Genomic DNA, 16959 nt, shown 5'->3' with positions numbered 1-16959 from the left:
AGCTGATGACGTGAAAGGAATAAAGATATTGGGAGAACATAGGGATTAGGGTTTTAATATGGATACATACTTACTCAAAGGACGTTGTTTCTAGAATAAGAAAAAAGTTTTAAATAAGAAAAGGAAAAGGAGCTTGGTTTTGGTGGCTCTTAGTCTGACCCAATCAACTCAGCCCAAAATTTTTTTATTATCAATATTGCTAGGTTCAAGCCCAATGTCAAGATACAGTTTAAAGAGAGGTAAAGAAATTTTTTTTTGCCAATAAAATATTGACAGAATGTTAGGAAAATAAATCAACCAATAGAAATGATAATAGAAATAAGAAAATAAAATAAAATTATGGAATTTATGAAAATAAAAAATGAAATAAATGAAATAATGTTGTACAATTAAATAGTAAATAAAATAAATTAGTAAATCTCCATTAATTTGGAAAATGAGGAATTAAGAAGATAAGAAAAATTGTTGTTCATATAATTATTTGCAACTTGATGCAATTTTTGTGATTATTTAAAAAATTAAAAATTTACTTTTTAATTATCTTTATTGCTCAATTTAAGATATCATGCGAACCTACGATTAGTCCTACTAGTAGGAGTCAAATTGGGTTCAAACTAAATTTATCATGATATTTAAGCATTTTAAATAAATTTATGTCTGACTCAATTTAATTTTTTAAATTATGAAAACTTTTTTTTATATATAATAATAAAGTCTAGACTTGTTCAAAACATTGATATTTAAAATTAAAAAAAAATTTGTAAGTTATTAATTTAATTAATTTTAATTGAATTTATAAATCATTTAAATTTGAATCCAATTTAATTTTATTAAATATAATTTAAAATTAAATTATTATTTTGTATAAAATAAATAGACTTTATTGTATCATAAATAATAAAACAAATGACTTTTATCTATTATAAAAAATAAAACAAACAAATTTTATCTTATGATAAAAAATATTTTTTAATTTTTAAATTGAGTTAGGTATTAAATAGTAAAACTCAAATCTAATTTTATTTTTTAATCAAATCTTATTTATTTAAATCTATTTAACGAACATAATATTTATTACTAAAACTTTTAAAACTTCGAATTTTTGAATTCGATCAAATTATCCGACTCATGGACAGATAAAATATTAAAATACTTTTCATATTAATATTTTAATTTTTTAAATAAAATTAAATAAAAATATTTTTATTAATATAATAATATTTTGGGTTGAGTTAAATTAAGTTTAAATTTTAAAAAAATCATGTATAAGATTTGACTTGAATAAAATTATACTCAAACGTATTAATAAGTATTTTACTCATAAATAACTTTTTTTCAGAAGTTGTTTTTCTTTTTCAAAAGGGAAATATAATTTTCAGAAAAATTGGCTAATTTGTCATTAATTAGTAACATATCTTTTGTTGACCAATCAATTTTTTATCAAACAATCACATGAAAAAACATAAATCATTTTTTAAAAGTTATTTTTTGAGAAATAAAACAGAGTTTAAATATAATTTAAAAGATAATTTTAAAATAAATTATGACATAAAAATTTTCTATAAAATAATTAATTGATATATTTTCATTCTCTTTCAGCTTTTTCATCTCTCTTATTTTTTTTTATAAGAAAAAGATATTTTTTATTTTGTATGAATCTAAAAGCAAAATATCAAATAAGAGGTGTATAGACGCAACAAGAGGAGTTAATAATGTTTTTTTTTCAAGTAAGTGTTTGTTTATATTTTTTTACCCAATTGAGATATAAAAGCTTTGATTTTGTACATTCTTTCTAATTTTGTTTTGTTTGAATTTGGATTTATTGTTTTTTATACAATATATTTTATTTGTGGATTTAGTTGATTTGGACATTACAAAAAATGTTAAGATAGATTAGAAGGATTTATTTCGGAGAGTAAAGTTTTGTCAGTGTTTACTATATATACAAGAGAATGATCTATTTACATTTTTGTAAAATTTTTTAGTTTTACATTTTTTTTAATCATTAATTTCAATAGAATCTAGGGTTGAAATTAAATTATTTTTTTTATTTTATTCTCTCATTCTTTAAATTTATTGAAATTAATAGTTAAAAAAAGGTGTAGCAATTAATATGAAAATCAAGGATCAGAGAAATATAATTTTTTAGAGTTTTTAAAAAACTTTCTTTTAATGCTAATGTGATAATTGATAATGTAACATTGATTAGACTTTTTGATACGTATCAGTATCTTATTAGATGTTCATACTACGTTAATAAGTTGATTGACGTTATTAATTTCAGGTACTAAAATAGATGATGGAATGAAAGTTGAGGAACGAAACTGAAATTTTTATTTATTTAGATACTAAATTAACATAAAATATATAATATAAGATCACTTTTATATTTAACTCAAATATTAATGCACATATTAACATAATGTTACTTAGAAATTAAACATGTCCATGAACATGTACATTATATATATATATATACATATATTATTTTATAACAAAATTGTATCATGTATCACATGATATAATATAAATAAACTGATTTATAAGAGGCTGAGAACTTTTACATTTTTTATATTTTGAAGTAGTTGTGATATTTTTTCAAAATAAGATCTGGATTTACTATTCTTTATACTTTTGTCTTTACATTAAAATATTTCTTAACTAATATATGTTTTTCCAATATTCTTTCAAAACCTTACTATTATTGTTTTTAACGTTAAATTTGGAAGTAATTTACTAATTTTGTTCTCATAAAAATTTTAATAAAAAATTTGTACTATGGATAAATAAAAATTAATCAATATTTAATTAGCAAATGGATAAATAAAAAATTAGAAAATCGATAAATACAAAGTAATCCTTATTAAAGTCAATTAACTTAGCTTTCAATACTCCTAAATGTTCAACATTATTCATTAACGAAGTGATAACATTTAATTAATTGATGATGTAAAATGTATATATTATTAATGTATCAAATAGAAACCTTTAAAGATAATTGATATTCGTTGGCTTCTTGCTGATAATGTTTATATTCCAATAACGGTAGAAGATTTGCCTTACATATATCTTGTGAAATATTTTCCTAGTAGAAATTGATAAAGAACCCTTTTTTCGTGGCCGTGCAAAAGCAATGAATTTCTCAAACCATTTGGTATGTGGTCTCATTTAGTTTTATAAGTTCATCAATTTGGTCAAATGACTTGTTTGCATGGCTAACGTTAACAGAGGTAGGGTGATAAAGGCCAGTGCAAAAATTTTTAAAAGCATTGATTTTATATGAATATATATCATAAAAATACTCATAATATGGTAGAATCATTGAAATTTTCTGTCACTAAACTAATTAATTGCATATGAAAATAGTTTTCTCAATTATTGGAGAAATCCAGTGTAGCTTTCATAACTTCACAAAAGATCACTAATTAAAACAAACTAATTTTAGCAAGACATGAAGAATATATGTATACATATACCAATGTAAATCACCAAGGGACATGGCTACATGCTTGAGGTTCTGAAGATAGATAATTGTAGAAGACTGTCCACAAGGAAAAAGTGCCAAGCGGTGATGCAGTGCTCAATGAAATAAAACCATGCTCGTCGCCAATATGGATTAATGTACAGGATGGCAGCAATTCCCATTAGCACAATTGCATAACAAACCAAAAAGCTCACACAAAAGACATACTTGTCCACCAAACCGCTTTCTTCTTCACCGTCTAAGGCAACTGGTACTGTAGGGTGTGAATCAGTTTCGGTGCAATTTTTATGCAATGGAGGTCCACAAAGAAAAGGATTCCCCATATAACTGCTTTCATCAAAAGTCCAAAATTGAGCTTTCTCGTATGGAATGCTACCTGACAAATTATTGTATGACACATTGAAGACCGCCAGAGCATTCAACTCCATCAATTGAACAGGGATTCTTCCGATTAAGTTGTTATGAGAAAGATCCAAACTTTCAATATGCTTGAGTTTTGAGAATGTTGAAGGTACAAATCCAGTCAAATTGTTGTGAGACAAGTTTAATGAACGGATTTCGCTCAAATTTCCTATCTCAAGGGGGATTTGGCCTGTTAGATTGTTGCAAGATAAATCAATCCCCGACATATTCTCAAGAATGTTACCTTTGTATGTGTAAGACCCTCTCTTTGTCGTAAAATCCACCCATTCTTCCACGAAACTTTGAGGGTACAAACGTGATGAAGCTTCGTCAAATAGTTTTAATCCCCTATCAAAATCAGATACCACTGTAATGCCAATGTAATTTAGCCCTTTTTCGAATGCAGAAAAGTCTAGATATACTCTATTTGTTGAAGATTTCTCATACTGTGGCTCAAGAGTTAAATTACTCAAACAAGAAGGGACGGAACCAGAAAGCTTGTTTTGAGAAAGATCTATGATGCTTAATAAGAACAGTTTGCATAATTGAACAGGAATTTCACCGATCAAATGATTGGCTCTTAGAAGAGGGACACTCAAACCAGAAAGAGTGCCAAACCAAGACGGAATCTCACCAGTGAAATTGTTTTCGGTAAGGTCTAAGGTCACCAGAGAAGAGCTGTTATAGAGTGCACGTGTCAGTGGACCGCTCAATCTATTTGTGCTTTGATGCACATGTCTGATATATCGTGGATTGAAGCAAGATGGTATAGAACCAGAAAAATTATTTTGTGAAAGGTCCAAAAATTCAAGGTTAAGCAGATCGCATAATTCCATTGGAATGGGACCCTCAAGATGATTGTTGGACAATGCTAAATTCCCCAAATTTGATACATTCCATAACCAACTTGGGAGCCTACCGGACAAATGGTTATCACTTAGATCAATATCCCGAAGACAACTAAAACTGATGACCGAGATATTAATATAAGGTATCTCTCCATCAAAGTTATTGCCATCCAAATATAAGCTTCCCAGCACATTTGAGCAAAATATTGAAGGAACTATGTTCCCACTCAGATTGTTTTTTGACAATCTAAGACTACGTAATGAGTCACTCTTGGCTACCTCTTCGGGTATTCCACCATAAAACTGATTATATGACAGATCTAAATAGAATAAAGAGTTCAAACGACCCAGACAAGAAGGAATATTACCATCAAGTGCATTTCTTGATAAGTGTAAGCTAGATAAGTATGGAAATGTTGAACAAATGTTTGCTGGAATATGGCCTTGTATTTGGTTGTTGGATATGTCAATTACGGAGAGGTTAAAATTGGGATTTGATGGTAACTGCAGAGGGCCCATAAGAAAATTCCCTATCAAGAAAAAATCTTCTAACCTTGTATTGTTCTCTAACAACCAAGTAGGGATCCTTCCACCGAAATTGTTGTATGAAAGATCAACAAAACTCAAGTCATTTTGGTAATAAAGGAATTTGGGAAGTTCTTCATGGATATCTTTTCTGCTAGAATTTGACAAACTGAAGACTTTTAGTTGGAACTGCGGGGTCCATGTTTGACAGGTTGACTCTTTTACAAACTGGTTTTGATCGCTTAAGAGAACCTTAAGTTGTGAGTTGTTTGCAAATGATATGAAAAAAGCTGGAACTTGAAATTGATTGTTTGAAAGGGAAATGACTCTAAGCAATGTCAGATTGGCGAGAGAAGTGGAGGTACTATTTCCCGCGAATTGATTGTCTGAAATGTCCAGAAAACGAAGAGATGATAAGTTACACAAACACGCAGGAAGTATACCCTTAAATGCATTGTTACTAAGATCCAGCCATTCAAGATTCCGTAAATCACACCAGCCTGTGAAACAAATTCGTAAACGAATAGCTTAGGTTTTTTTTTTTAATTATTATTTTTTATTTAAAAAAGCACTAAGGGAAATTAGATAAAGAAATAATGAAGGAAGATAAGAAACTCTCGTCTTGAGTTAAGCTGCAATTTACCTTGAGTAGGTAACGTGCCTGACAACCCACAATTAGACAAAGACAAAATTTTAAGAGAAGTCACGAATGCACCGATGCTCTGAAGAATGTCGTTGTTGAGATGAGAATTATCCAAAAATAAATTCTCTATATTGCTCCAAACATGCAACTCTGAGTAAAGGAATTGTAAATTTGTATGAGTTGTATAATTACATATTTTATAAGATATGCTAGATAAAGTGGCAAACATTCTACTAAAATCAAAGTATCAAACTCTGACTTACCTTGAGTCACCATGGTGTTGTTGAAGTAATTGTCTCTTAAAAAGAGGCTCTTAACTGATGAGAATGTCTCCGCCAGTTGTAGTGGCGACATGGTTGCATTGATGAAAACTCCGTCTAAATAAAGAATTTTCAACTTTCCCAGGCTTCCATTCGCTGTCAGTGAAAAGAAATAGCGACAATTAAAAAATTAATTTCAATATTTGTGGGATAAATAGCTCTAATTTTGAAGGAGAACGAAAGAGATGATTGTGTATTGCCCGAAACGAATTTGCAACATAGTTTGGTAAATTGGGAGAAATAGAATCCTGGTTTTTTTTTTTTATGAGATTAGATATATATTATAAGTAGTTATTACATCACAATAAAATAATTTTCAATATCTAACAAATAGTGCATTAATTAATGGAAGAAATTAATAATAAACAAACAGATCAATCAATATAAAATTACATTAGACTCACATCTTATAAGCTATAATAATACCTCAAAATATTAATTAATTAGAATTTTCTTCAAGGATACCTTTATAAGCCACAAATTCTTGCAGCTCGTTATAACTGATGTCTAGCTGCTTTAAATTGTTCAAACCATTTAAATCTGTGCAGATACAAAATAAAATTTCATTAAATGATACAGAAACATTAAAATATATCATGGAAGAAAACTCAAGAATTTTATGATCGTTCAAAAGGATTGAAATTTAATTCTACCTCTAAGATTAATTGTTCCTTTCAACTTGTTACTTCTTATATGCAAAGACTTGAGATTCGAAAGCCCATTAAGTGGTACCAAAATGCTGGTATTGAAAAAATTATAACTCAAATCAAGTTCTTCTAAATTGTTCAACTTCAGTTGTTCTTCACTATCTACAAAAAATTATTAAATAAGAAGTTCTCCACTAATACAAAATTTATGAAATATTTATAGGTAAGAATTTAATAGAGCAAATAATGATCAGTACATACCTTGAAAGGATCTGAGGCTTTCGATTTTATTGAAACTCATATCCAACTTCTTCAGCTTTGTCAATTTATTCAGTTCTATCCAAATCAGTGAAATGTACTCATTACTTTTGGTTCAGTTAATTATAACAAAAGTACATGAGAGGAGCCTCATGGAAATATAACTTGTAACTTTTATGAAAAGAAAATGTGAAGCAAGTATACAACAAAATAAAAAGCAGGAAAGCTTTTAATTCACTTCCCTCAAATTTAAGGGTGAAGTTTGAACTTGGTCTCTACACTATCTCAATTCTATTATTTCAGTCTCTTTACTCTAGTTTTAATGAATTTATTCTTTGTACTTTTATTAAAAGTCAGATTCACAAATAATTAACTGTTAAGGTTTTTCGTTTAATTTGAATGACATGACATTTGGATTTTTATTTAACATACTGAGGTGGATTAACTTTTTAGTTACATGACACATATTAGGAAAACAAATATTTCATTTTTATAAACGAGATTGTTAGGTTTTGGTAAAAAAAAATTGAGATTGTTAAGGAATGAATATTGTTCCTGAATTAGTATTTTTAAAATTATAAGAAATACAATTTTTAGTATTTTTTATATTAATATACACCACATGGAAAAAAAAATTCAAGTTAGTATGTCATATTATCAACAAAAAATTCATACTATCAACAGAAGTTTAACACCGTTGAAAATTAATCTTTTACAAAATAGAGGGATTCATTAAAATTAAAGTATAAGAACCAAAATTGCATAATTAAAATAATAGATGGATCAAATTCAGACATTGACCTAATTTTAACCATTAAAAAAAATCTGAAAGTTACACTTTTACCTTTAATATCTAATGATCCTTGAAATTCATTGCTTCCAATATTCAAGGACTTTAGATTTGATAGCCGACTAAGGTGTGCCAAAGTGCTATTCTTCAATAAATTATAACTCAAATCAAGCTCTTCCAAATTGATTGGCAACTGTGTTTTGTTACCTATAAAAAAAAATTTATTCACATGATTTCACTATATGAATTGAAAATTTAGCCATATGACTTCCATATATCATAGAATGAATAATAAACTTTTATCTTGAGAGGACAGGAGGCTTTCAATTCTATTATAGCTTAAATCAAGTTCTTCAAGGTTATCAAATAAGTCAATTCTATTCAAGCCCAATGAAATGCTTGTTAAATCCAATTACAAACAAATAAAAGTTTTCTTAAAAATAAAAATTGACTTCGATGGATATAGGTTCAGGTCAAGCAAACCTACCTCGAATAGTTCCTTTTAATTGATTTCCCTTCAAATTCAGAGTCTTTAAAGTTGAAATACTGCCCAAGAGTGATAGGAAGTTGTTCTTCAAATGGTTGTAACTCAAATCAAGAGTCGTCAAACTACGGAGTCTTGAAAGCCGCTTAGAACCCGCTACTTAAAGTTTTCAAATTTGAAAAAAAAAAAAAACTTTAATGTTATCATAATCATAGACTACGATCGTAATATCATAATATCAAGCTGATCCATTAAAAAAATCATCTGAAATAGAAATCGTATGAACTTTACCGTTAGTATGGTAATGGTTTAAGCCTGTTAATTCATTGCCGGCTAGATATATGGACTTGAGAGATGAAAGCTCACTCAAAGATGATATAATGGTATCGTTGAAGTAATTGTCACTTAAGTCAAGAATTTCTAGCACTGATGATAGCTTTGCAAAACCTGCAAAACGACAATAAATTAAGAAATCTGTCGCAGATCATGAATTTCCAAAATTTGTCATAGGGATCAGTTGAGTAATTTGTATATGATCAAATGAAACAAAATAATAAATTTTAAAAGAAAAAAATTTAACCAAGTAAATTTTCATCTCTGCAAATATTGATTTCTGTTAGTGATAATAAGAGTGATGAAAGGCAACAAACCTTCGTTCCCAACACTTCCAGCTATTTGATTTTCATTCAAATAGAGACTCCTTAATTCCTGAAAGGGGAGAAATAAAGAGGCATTGAGATACCAAAGACCTCCCGGTTTCCATTGTCTTGTATAATTAAGAGAAAGTCTTATGACTCGTCTATTGGTGATGCTGCACTCAACCCTATACCATTTGCAACAATCCGAACCCTTAACATCTACCCAGTTGCTCAAAGAGTAAGGATCATTGAAGAAAGGTTTGAGTTGCAAGAGAGCAATTCTTTCGTCCTCCCAGCACCCCTCAGTCTCACACCACCCTTCTATGAACAACAGTATCGTCATTAGTATCCACAACCTTTTGGGCTCCATCATCTCAGTATGATCAAAATCATTCAACCGCTACCTTTTTGCATTTGGTAAACAACAGCGTTGGACTATATATACAAATGGGAACGGTATTCCTCAAAACTTGGCCCCACCGAATTAATTTTTGCTCCGTGGTTAATAAATTGTCAAAGCAAAAGTATTTTCCTTTTAGGAAAGAATTAATGATATGAATAGCTTGAATTATAATAAAATATTTAATGTTGAATTTGAAATTTAAAAATTTTTAATATGATATTTGAATTATAAATTTATTAATTAATATAATATTTATTTTTAATATGATTATTTTTAAATAAAATATATTAAAAATAAATAATTTTTTAAATATCATATTAATTTACATACTTATAATTTATATATTGTACTAAAAATTTTTAAAAATTAATATCACATTAAATATTTCACTTATTCACAATATTATTTATTTTAAAAAATATCATTAGTTGGATTTTATTTTTTTTTTTAGTATCAACCGAGGTTAAAATACTGTTAGTGAGAGAAGGTTATCTCATTACAATGTCAGAATATGTCACAGGTTTCAATAAAGATATGAAGGAAAATAAATAGCTAACCCCTCACTTGGTTTAGAAAAAATATGAAGGAAAGGAAAATAAATTTATTGATCCCAGTTTTTTTCATGTTTGGTTGGTGTGGGAAATAGTGACGAAAAACTTAATAAGGAAAAGCTCACGAAAAATCTATAATAAATTTTTTTTCTCTAATTTTCCCTTAAAAACATGAGAAAAACAAGGGAAAACTTGGGAAATTTTTTCAAACCTCCTTGTAGAAGACTCCATCGTGCTGTGTTTGTCCTTTCTATCTATATGCTTCTCTGTTTCTCCTATCCTCCTGAATCTAAACACGAGTATCTAGTTTTACTAAAAGCCTGTGTCTCATATGGTTATTTGATATTTGTAAGTGACGTAGGCAGTTTCTTTTTTTATTATTAGTATTATTAATTGTGAAATATATAATTTAGACAAATTATATATATCCAATGCTAGAGAAATTAAAAGTAAATACATTAATTCCAAAAAATTATTTTATGTTTCTGTTTTGCTTTATTATTGGCTAATATATAATATAAAACAAATATTTTCTTTCTTATTTTTCTTGATCTAACTAAAATAAGGAAATTTTAATTTCTTTTTCTTCATTTTCTGTTCTTTCAAATTTTTCACAAAAATTTCCTTTACTTTGTATTTTCCTTGAAACAAAGTAAATCTCAAATTTCTTGATGATTTTTTTTAATGAAGCCTGGACGTATACTTTATATATATATATATATATATATATATATATATAAGAAACAATATGTACATTATATTTATGAATCTTATTTGTGGTGTATGTGAATGATCTTTTTATTTGATAAAACAAATGAAAATTATAAACTATTTGTAATAATGATTTATTCCATACAATAAATTTTTTATGGCAATAAATCTCATTTTAGAATCTAACGTATACTAAACCATTAATTTTCTGATTTAATATTTTTTTTCAAATTAGAATGCAACCTTTTGTTTTATTGATCATTTAAAAATTTTGATGAAAATTTTTTAACGTATTCCCCTATGTGGCAACTGCTAATTCCATTAATGGGAATCACCAACTTTTTTCAACAGTTTCAGTTAAATGAATAAACTTGAAAAGGTTGTGTCGTAATTTGAAAAAAAATAGATTGAATCCTGAAATAAAAAATTTAATGAATGTTTGATTATTAAAAAAGCATTTAATCATTTTTAAAAAACAAAATGAACCTACTTCAATTCTTTGATAAAAAGACGCATTTGCTCTCACAGTTAAGTCGAATGTTTAGATGCATCTTTCCACTAATTTTTAATTTGTTTTATGTTAAATGCCAATCATAAAACCTGACATGATATTAAAATAAAATGTGTGATTAATTTGTACATTGTAAAACTTTTTTAATTTTACATATTTTTTAATTATTGATTTCAATAAATTTAAAAATAAGATTAAATTATTTTTTTATTTTTACTTGTCTCTTTCTTCTCTTAAATCTATTAAAATTAAGAGTTAAAAAATATAAATTTCAAACATATCTCATGCTCATATATTATATTTATATATATAATTTATATATATATGAAAGATTCTATTATTGTTTCTTTTTTAGTTTTCTTCGTTATACTAATTAATTATGGAAAATTGCTAATGATATATCTATAAATAAAAAATTATAGTTAATAAATTATTTTTTAAAATATTATAAAAACAATGCATTTTATAATTATAAGTGACCATTAAAAGGTTTTGCCCAAAATACTTCAATAACTTTCGAAAAAAAAAAGTTTGATTCAATAATTACACCAATTAATGAATGAAGCGCTGGACAAGAAAATGTGGAAATTGAGTTAGTTTATTTTTTACTATTGATTTGATGCCTAGAATGATATATAAATTTTTATATATTATCAATTAATCAAGAAATGTAATTTTAATAATGAATAAATATAAAATTTTACAAGTTTTTAATAAATACATTAAAATTTATATTTAAAATTTTTATTAATTAAATAATTTATCTAATTTATCAATAATATATAAATTTATACATTAATAATAAAAAAATTTATTTTATTATTATTAAATTCCATTAACTACAGCTGGCATGAAGAAATTTTAAACGCGTGTGGCTACCGCCTTACAAGAAAATTCTTCATGGAAAGTACGCAGAAACTACGATGATGGAAACCAAAGCAGGCCACGTGTAGACTATAACATCACATATTGCAATATTTTAAGAGGAAAGGACACTCTACCTTGACTTTGGCGTCAACCCTACCCAGCAAGTCAGGCACCCTCCCTAGAGTTTTCCACCCAAAAAAGGGGCCGGGAAGAAATCCAACTTATCATAGAAATACAATTACAATTCTTTTTCTTTTAATGTATAAATCAACAATTACGATATGACAACGGCAAAAGATGAAAGAATTCTAACAGTTATAAATCAATCAAATTCAATTACAAATAACGATAGCAATAGATAAACAATTTTTACGCTAAGTCAAAGAGTAAAAATCAAAGAATTCGAGTCCACTTAAAAACTTCACTGTAATAAAATGAATACAAAACACTATTTTCAACCTCTACAATGAAAGTATTACTTTATTATAACTATCAAGAAATGATTCTAATAAATAAAAAAAAAAGGTTTGGAGGTTGCTGTTTGGACATGAAATCCAAAATTACAGTGTCCGTAAAAACAATCCAATAGCTTAAAATTAACATCTATGAGTCTATTATCTACTTAAAAAATGAAACGTCAAAATAACGAAAGAGCCCTCTATTGTTGACTTGATCTAAGCAATGCAAAAGTCCTCTTTTCTTAAATTCTTATGGAAATTAAGCATGCTGAAATTCTGACAGCAAAGACAAAAAGAGTTTCAACCATAACAATAATACATCAACAATGCATTATTTTAAGGAGAACTTGACTTTGGCGTCAACCCTAAAACAAATCCTCCCTTGAGTTTGAATTGCATTTTATTTTGATGATATATTAGTGCCCTTTTATCTACATTTTGAAACCGATATCCTTGATTATTTTCCAAGAAATTAAATTCAAACAAAAAAGATTGAAAATGAAATGTTTTGATTTATCACAACGTTTTCAATTGTAAATTAAATTTAATGTTGACTTCTAAGATTGAAAATGAAATGTTTTGATTTATCACAACGTTTTCAATTGTAAATTAAATTTAATGTTGACTTCTAAGATTGAAAATGAAATGTTTTGATTTATCACAACGTTTTCAATTATAAATTAAATTTGTTATTGACTTTTATGTCTTACAATCTCTTTCAGAAATGACCTAAGCTAATTTCCAATTGGTTCCCATTCATTTTTTCTTCATTATCCGAGCTAATTTCCAATTGGTTCCGTTCATTTTTTCTTCTTCATTGAGTCATTTCTTATGAAGGCAGCAGCATTGGTTTTATATCAAATTAAAAACTCCTAGGCATTGGTTTTGTATTTTACATCATTGGTTTAAGTCATGACAACCCAATAATTCATTGAACGGAGTTATATTGAAAAATGTAAATGACTGTTAATATCAAAATTACCAAGCAAACCAAGTTATTTTTAGTCATCAAAGTGTTTTACAAGACATTCCATTTACACATAGAAAAAAAACATATATGTACAATATTATTATATCCACAAAGAGGAATTGGGAACTTTATTTATCAATGACGTATGCCTGAGACCATGGTTGAGTAGGCAAATTCATTCACCTTCGCAAATCCATAGAAACAAGAGATTTAATTTTCAAGAAGTAAATGGTCTGCCTTTGATTCAGTAACCCCACATCAAATTTGATTCTTAAGCATATTTTCCAATTGTGTGTTGAATATACGTGCAGATAGACTTTTCTAAGATGATCATCTTATAAAGTCTATCTTCTCAGAAATTAAAGAAGCAGCTTTGAAGTGGAACAATTTGTTGAACAACTTAGCCAGCAAGATATCAATCCCTTAGTGCCTGCTCTGGGTTGTGAGTTGTCCCCTTCCCGTCTTTTTAATACTCTCACAAACTCATCTGAGCTTAAATTCCCATCATGATTTGCATCAAACACATGGAATATTATGTCAACCACATTGTCAGTAATCGATATTTCACATACCTTCAACATTCAAAGAACATGCACGATTAGTATTGAAAATAGAGTTTATGAAAAATTATGATATTTAGGAAGCTAAAGAAAGTAAGTCGGCTAAGAATACATACTTGAGATGCAGCTCTTTGGAAATCCTTTTTCGTTAGCACACCATTCACTTTTCCATAACAAAAAATGGCCAGAGAAAAAGACTGCAATCTTTTTCGTAGCTCTGCAAAATTTTTGAATTCTTCAAATGTAATCCGTATGTCTCTAAGATGTGATTCATTGTTAAGTTCATCAACGCGATCAAGCAGCTTGTTTATGTGGCTAATATCAGCCGAGGCAACCAATGACAATGCAAAATCTTTAGCTGATATTGTACCATGTGATTTGCAGTCATAATGAGCAAACTCCAACTTCAAAATCTACAAAATTCAAAGATAGAATTTAGTTTCTCCCAAGTATAAGTCAAAGTGAAGAGAAAAAGCGTACTAAGAACTTGAGATCATCTGGAAAACGTATGGTGCAATAATGTTCCTAGGCCTAATCTGGACCAAAATCAAGTCACTTTGATTTTAGCTTTGTATCATATCAAAGTAGACAGTAGGCATGTTACTCAAGCAGATTCTAGCTATTGGCAACTTTTTTTCCCTATTTAAGGAATGAAACAAGGAAAAACTACATAAAAAAAATTGCGAAAGAATCAGATACTGATTAACGGTGAAATTACCAAAGAGAATAGGATATAATTTTTGAGATAGAGGAAAGCAACAACAAATCACATACTTCATCATGTAAATCTCGTAAAAACTGGACAAATGTGTCATGCTTTAGACATGTCTTGCCATCTCTGCCGAAGAAGTACTCCACCAAGCCCCCATTCTCTACAGGTTCTGTAACTTTGAGGCCAAGTCTTCGTCCATCCCTGTGGCAAGCCCCTTGTCTATTTTGTGCTCGCATCAATGCCATCACTTTCTTGAATTCTTCCCTATCTATTTCTCTGTTAATAATAAAAATTAATATTGTGATTATTTCTTGTTAAAAGTGAACATATCATCAACAAATGATCAAGTAAGAAAAGGCAAAGCATTCTGATTTTTTTTGGGTACTTGATAGAATTAACCCACCCATTATTGTTAAGGTCGAACATTCTAAAAGCCACTGAGAAGCTTGACTCAGGAATGCTAAGAAGTGTGACGAAGAAGATGTACCTGCAAGTGAGGAAAATGAAAAGAATACTTGAGGATCTTAATTTTTTAACATTCAAGAGCTTAATAGAAAGAGGAATGGATTTAGTTCATAACAGGTTCATGTAATAAACGAAAATTCATTACAGACAAGCATGAAGAGACAATTGAAACGTACTCTGGAAAAGATACGAGCCCATCATTGTTGGTATCAAAAAGCATGAAAAATTGTGGAGGGGGACAACGTAATTCCCCAGGGACCTGCTCCCCTCTTAGAAACCCCCCTCTAACACGATTTGATTCCGATGGAGGAAATACAGGAACCAGTGCCCGCATCAAGTCTTCTGGTGTCATAAGAACTTCTCCTGCAGGAGTTCTATGGGACGCAAAGTAATCGAAAACCTGATTTATAGAAAGAGTACTTGTAAAAAAAAAAAAAAACGAAATGAACATGGAATGAAATGGTAAATGCTGCAGAAGGTTAACAATAGAGATTGGGTCAAAAAAATTCAATGAAAAGCCTGTCAAAAACGTGTAATTAATTCTCCTTGAATTGCACTCTCTGCGTTAAGTAGAGATTCCCATATGTTCAAAAGGTCATAGATTTAGAGGATGAGGATGGACACCAAAAGCTCAGATCCATTAGATAATACTATTTTCAAATAGCTAATTGTAATTATCCTCAGAAATTATCTCTAATCACTTGCCTAACTGAACATGTTTATTTATTACGCTGCAAAAATACGTTTCTGGAAGAGTTTTTACCTTTTCAGGAGGACTTTGCATCCGTATGCGTTTCTCATAATTGAAGAAAACTCTTCTCCTGTATCCTTCTGAAACATCAGAGGGAAAAAAAAAAAAACTTGATTTCCGTAGAAAAAACTAGAAATACAATAACAGATTGTTGAAAGTTGGTGCTTCATCAATTTCCCAAGATAACCTGCAAAGAGAAACCTGGATTTTTTCTGGGGAATCGCCTCTCCAAACTGAGCATTGGCATCCGTCGCCCATGTCGCCCCACTGGGGGCATCCGCTAAAGAAACCCCGGAATGAGACAAGCAGCAAAAGCCTAAACTAGACCCAACGATCAAAACCCCAGAAGAGATTGATCTCAGTAACGACAGCAACAGTTCCTCTCGACTCTTGTTGTCACCACCAGAGCCAGACCCACCAGAAGAAGGCTTCAACAATCTCAGTGGAGATGAACCAGAGTCCTGTGATTGGTTAAACACCGGGCGAACACTATTCGGCTGCTGATTAGCAAGCACTACTGGTTTGATTAATGGTGCGGATTTCCTGAGAGATGGCAAAGAGAACATAGTACGATTTCTCTTATTTTACGTTAAGAGATGGCAAAGGTTTGGTGGAATGGAAAACGTATAGGAGTTATAGAAAATTCGGATGATAGTACGTTGAGTACGGTCGATTTTGACCGAGAAAAAGGGCGGCTTTTTAGAGTTCTATTTAGAATACTAATATAATAGTGTGCTTTACTGTAACGGCATTTTCACTTGTAGGTTGATGCCTCGATGGTAAATTTGTTTATGGGCCGCATCGGGCTGAGCCCAAATAGTAATTCAAAAGTTTTGTTGAGGATTTAATTGGTTCGATTTGAATTTTTAAAAATTTTATTAAAATATTAAAAATATATGAAAATATAAAAAATATTATAATTTTAAATATATTTTAAAATCTGAAAATGAGATCTTATATG

General features: G+C 29.0%; 2 protein-coding genes across 7 annotated transcripts; both read right to left on the bottom strand.

The window, feature by feature from the left end:
- Positions 1 to 3350: 3350 nt before the first annotated feature.
- Positions 3351 to 9455, bottom strand: LOC149518525 (cuscuta receptor 1-like). Of its 5 annotated transcripts, none has more exons than XM_089762508.1 (10): positions 9052 to 9455; positions 8693 to 8848; positions 8405 to 8560; positions 7972 to 8124; positions 7131 to 7205; positions 6876 to 7031; positions 6688 to 6762; positions 6166 to 6318; positions 5903 to 6052; positions 3351 to 5759 (listed from the first exon to the last, which is right to left on the bottom strand). In XM_089762508.1, the coding sequence occupies exons 1-10, from the start codon at positions 9410 to 9412 to the stop codon at positions 3502 to 3504; spliced, it is 3693 nt and encodes a 1230-aa protein (XP_089618634.1). In that variant the 5' UTR covers positions 9413 to 9455; the 3' UTR covers positions 3351 to 3501. The 5 variants fall into 5 exon arrangements, with proteins under 5 accessions (XP_089618634.1, XP_089618635.1, XP_089618637.1 ...); XM_089762509.1 differs by having other exon boundaries at positions 8405 to 8557; XM_089762511.1 differs by lacking the exon at positions 6876 to 7031.
- A 4099-nt stretch (positions 9456 to 13554) lies between these two features.
- On the bottom strand, positions 13555 to 16688 carry LOC111285726 (calcium uptake protein, mitochondrial-like). 2 transcript variants are annotated; one of them, XM_022875307.2, is made up of 7 exons: positions 16186 to 16688; positions 16011 to 16078; positions 15424 to 15647; positions 15186 to 15269; positions 14845 to 15058; positions 14187 to 14483; positions 13555 to 14082 (listed from the first exon to the last, which is right to left on the bottom strand). In XM_022875307.2, exons 1-7 carry the CDS (start codon positions 16562 to 16564, stop codon positions 13870 to 13872), a joined length of 1479 nt encoding a protein of 492 aa, XP_022731042.2. In that variant the 5' UTR covers positions 16565 to 16688; the 3' UTR covers positions 13555 to 13869. The 2 variants fall into 2 exon arrangements, with proteins under 2 accessions (XP_022731042.2, XP_089618633.1); XM_089762507.1 differs by having other exon boundaries at positions 16200 to 16413.
- Between the last annotated feature and the right edge of the window lie 271 nt (positions 16689 to 16959).

This window comes from Durio zibethinus, chromosome 6 (assembly GCF_047325235.1).
Source record: "Durio zibethinus cultivar Kanyao isolate XHJ-2024 chromosome 6, ASM4732523v1, whole genome shotgun sequence".
Taxonomy (NCBI): domain Eukaryota; kingdom Viridiplantae; phylum Streptophyta; class Magnoliopsida; order Malvales; family Malvaceae; genus Durio; species Durio zibethinus.
The sequence above is the reverse complement of the archived record's forward strand: the minus strand, read 5'-3'. Positions and strand labels throughout refer to the sequence as shown.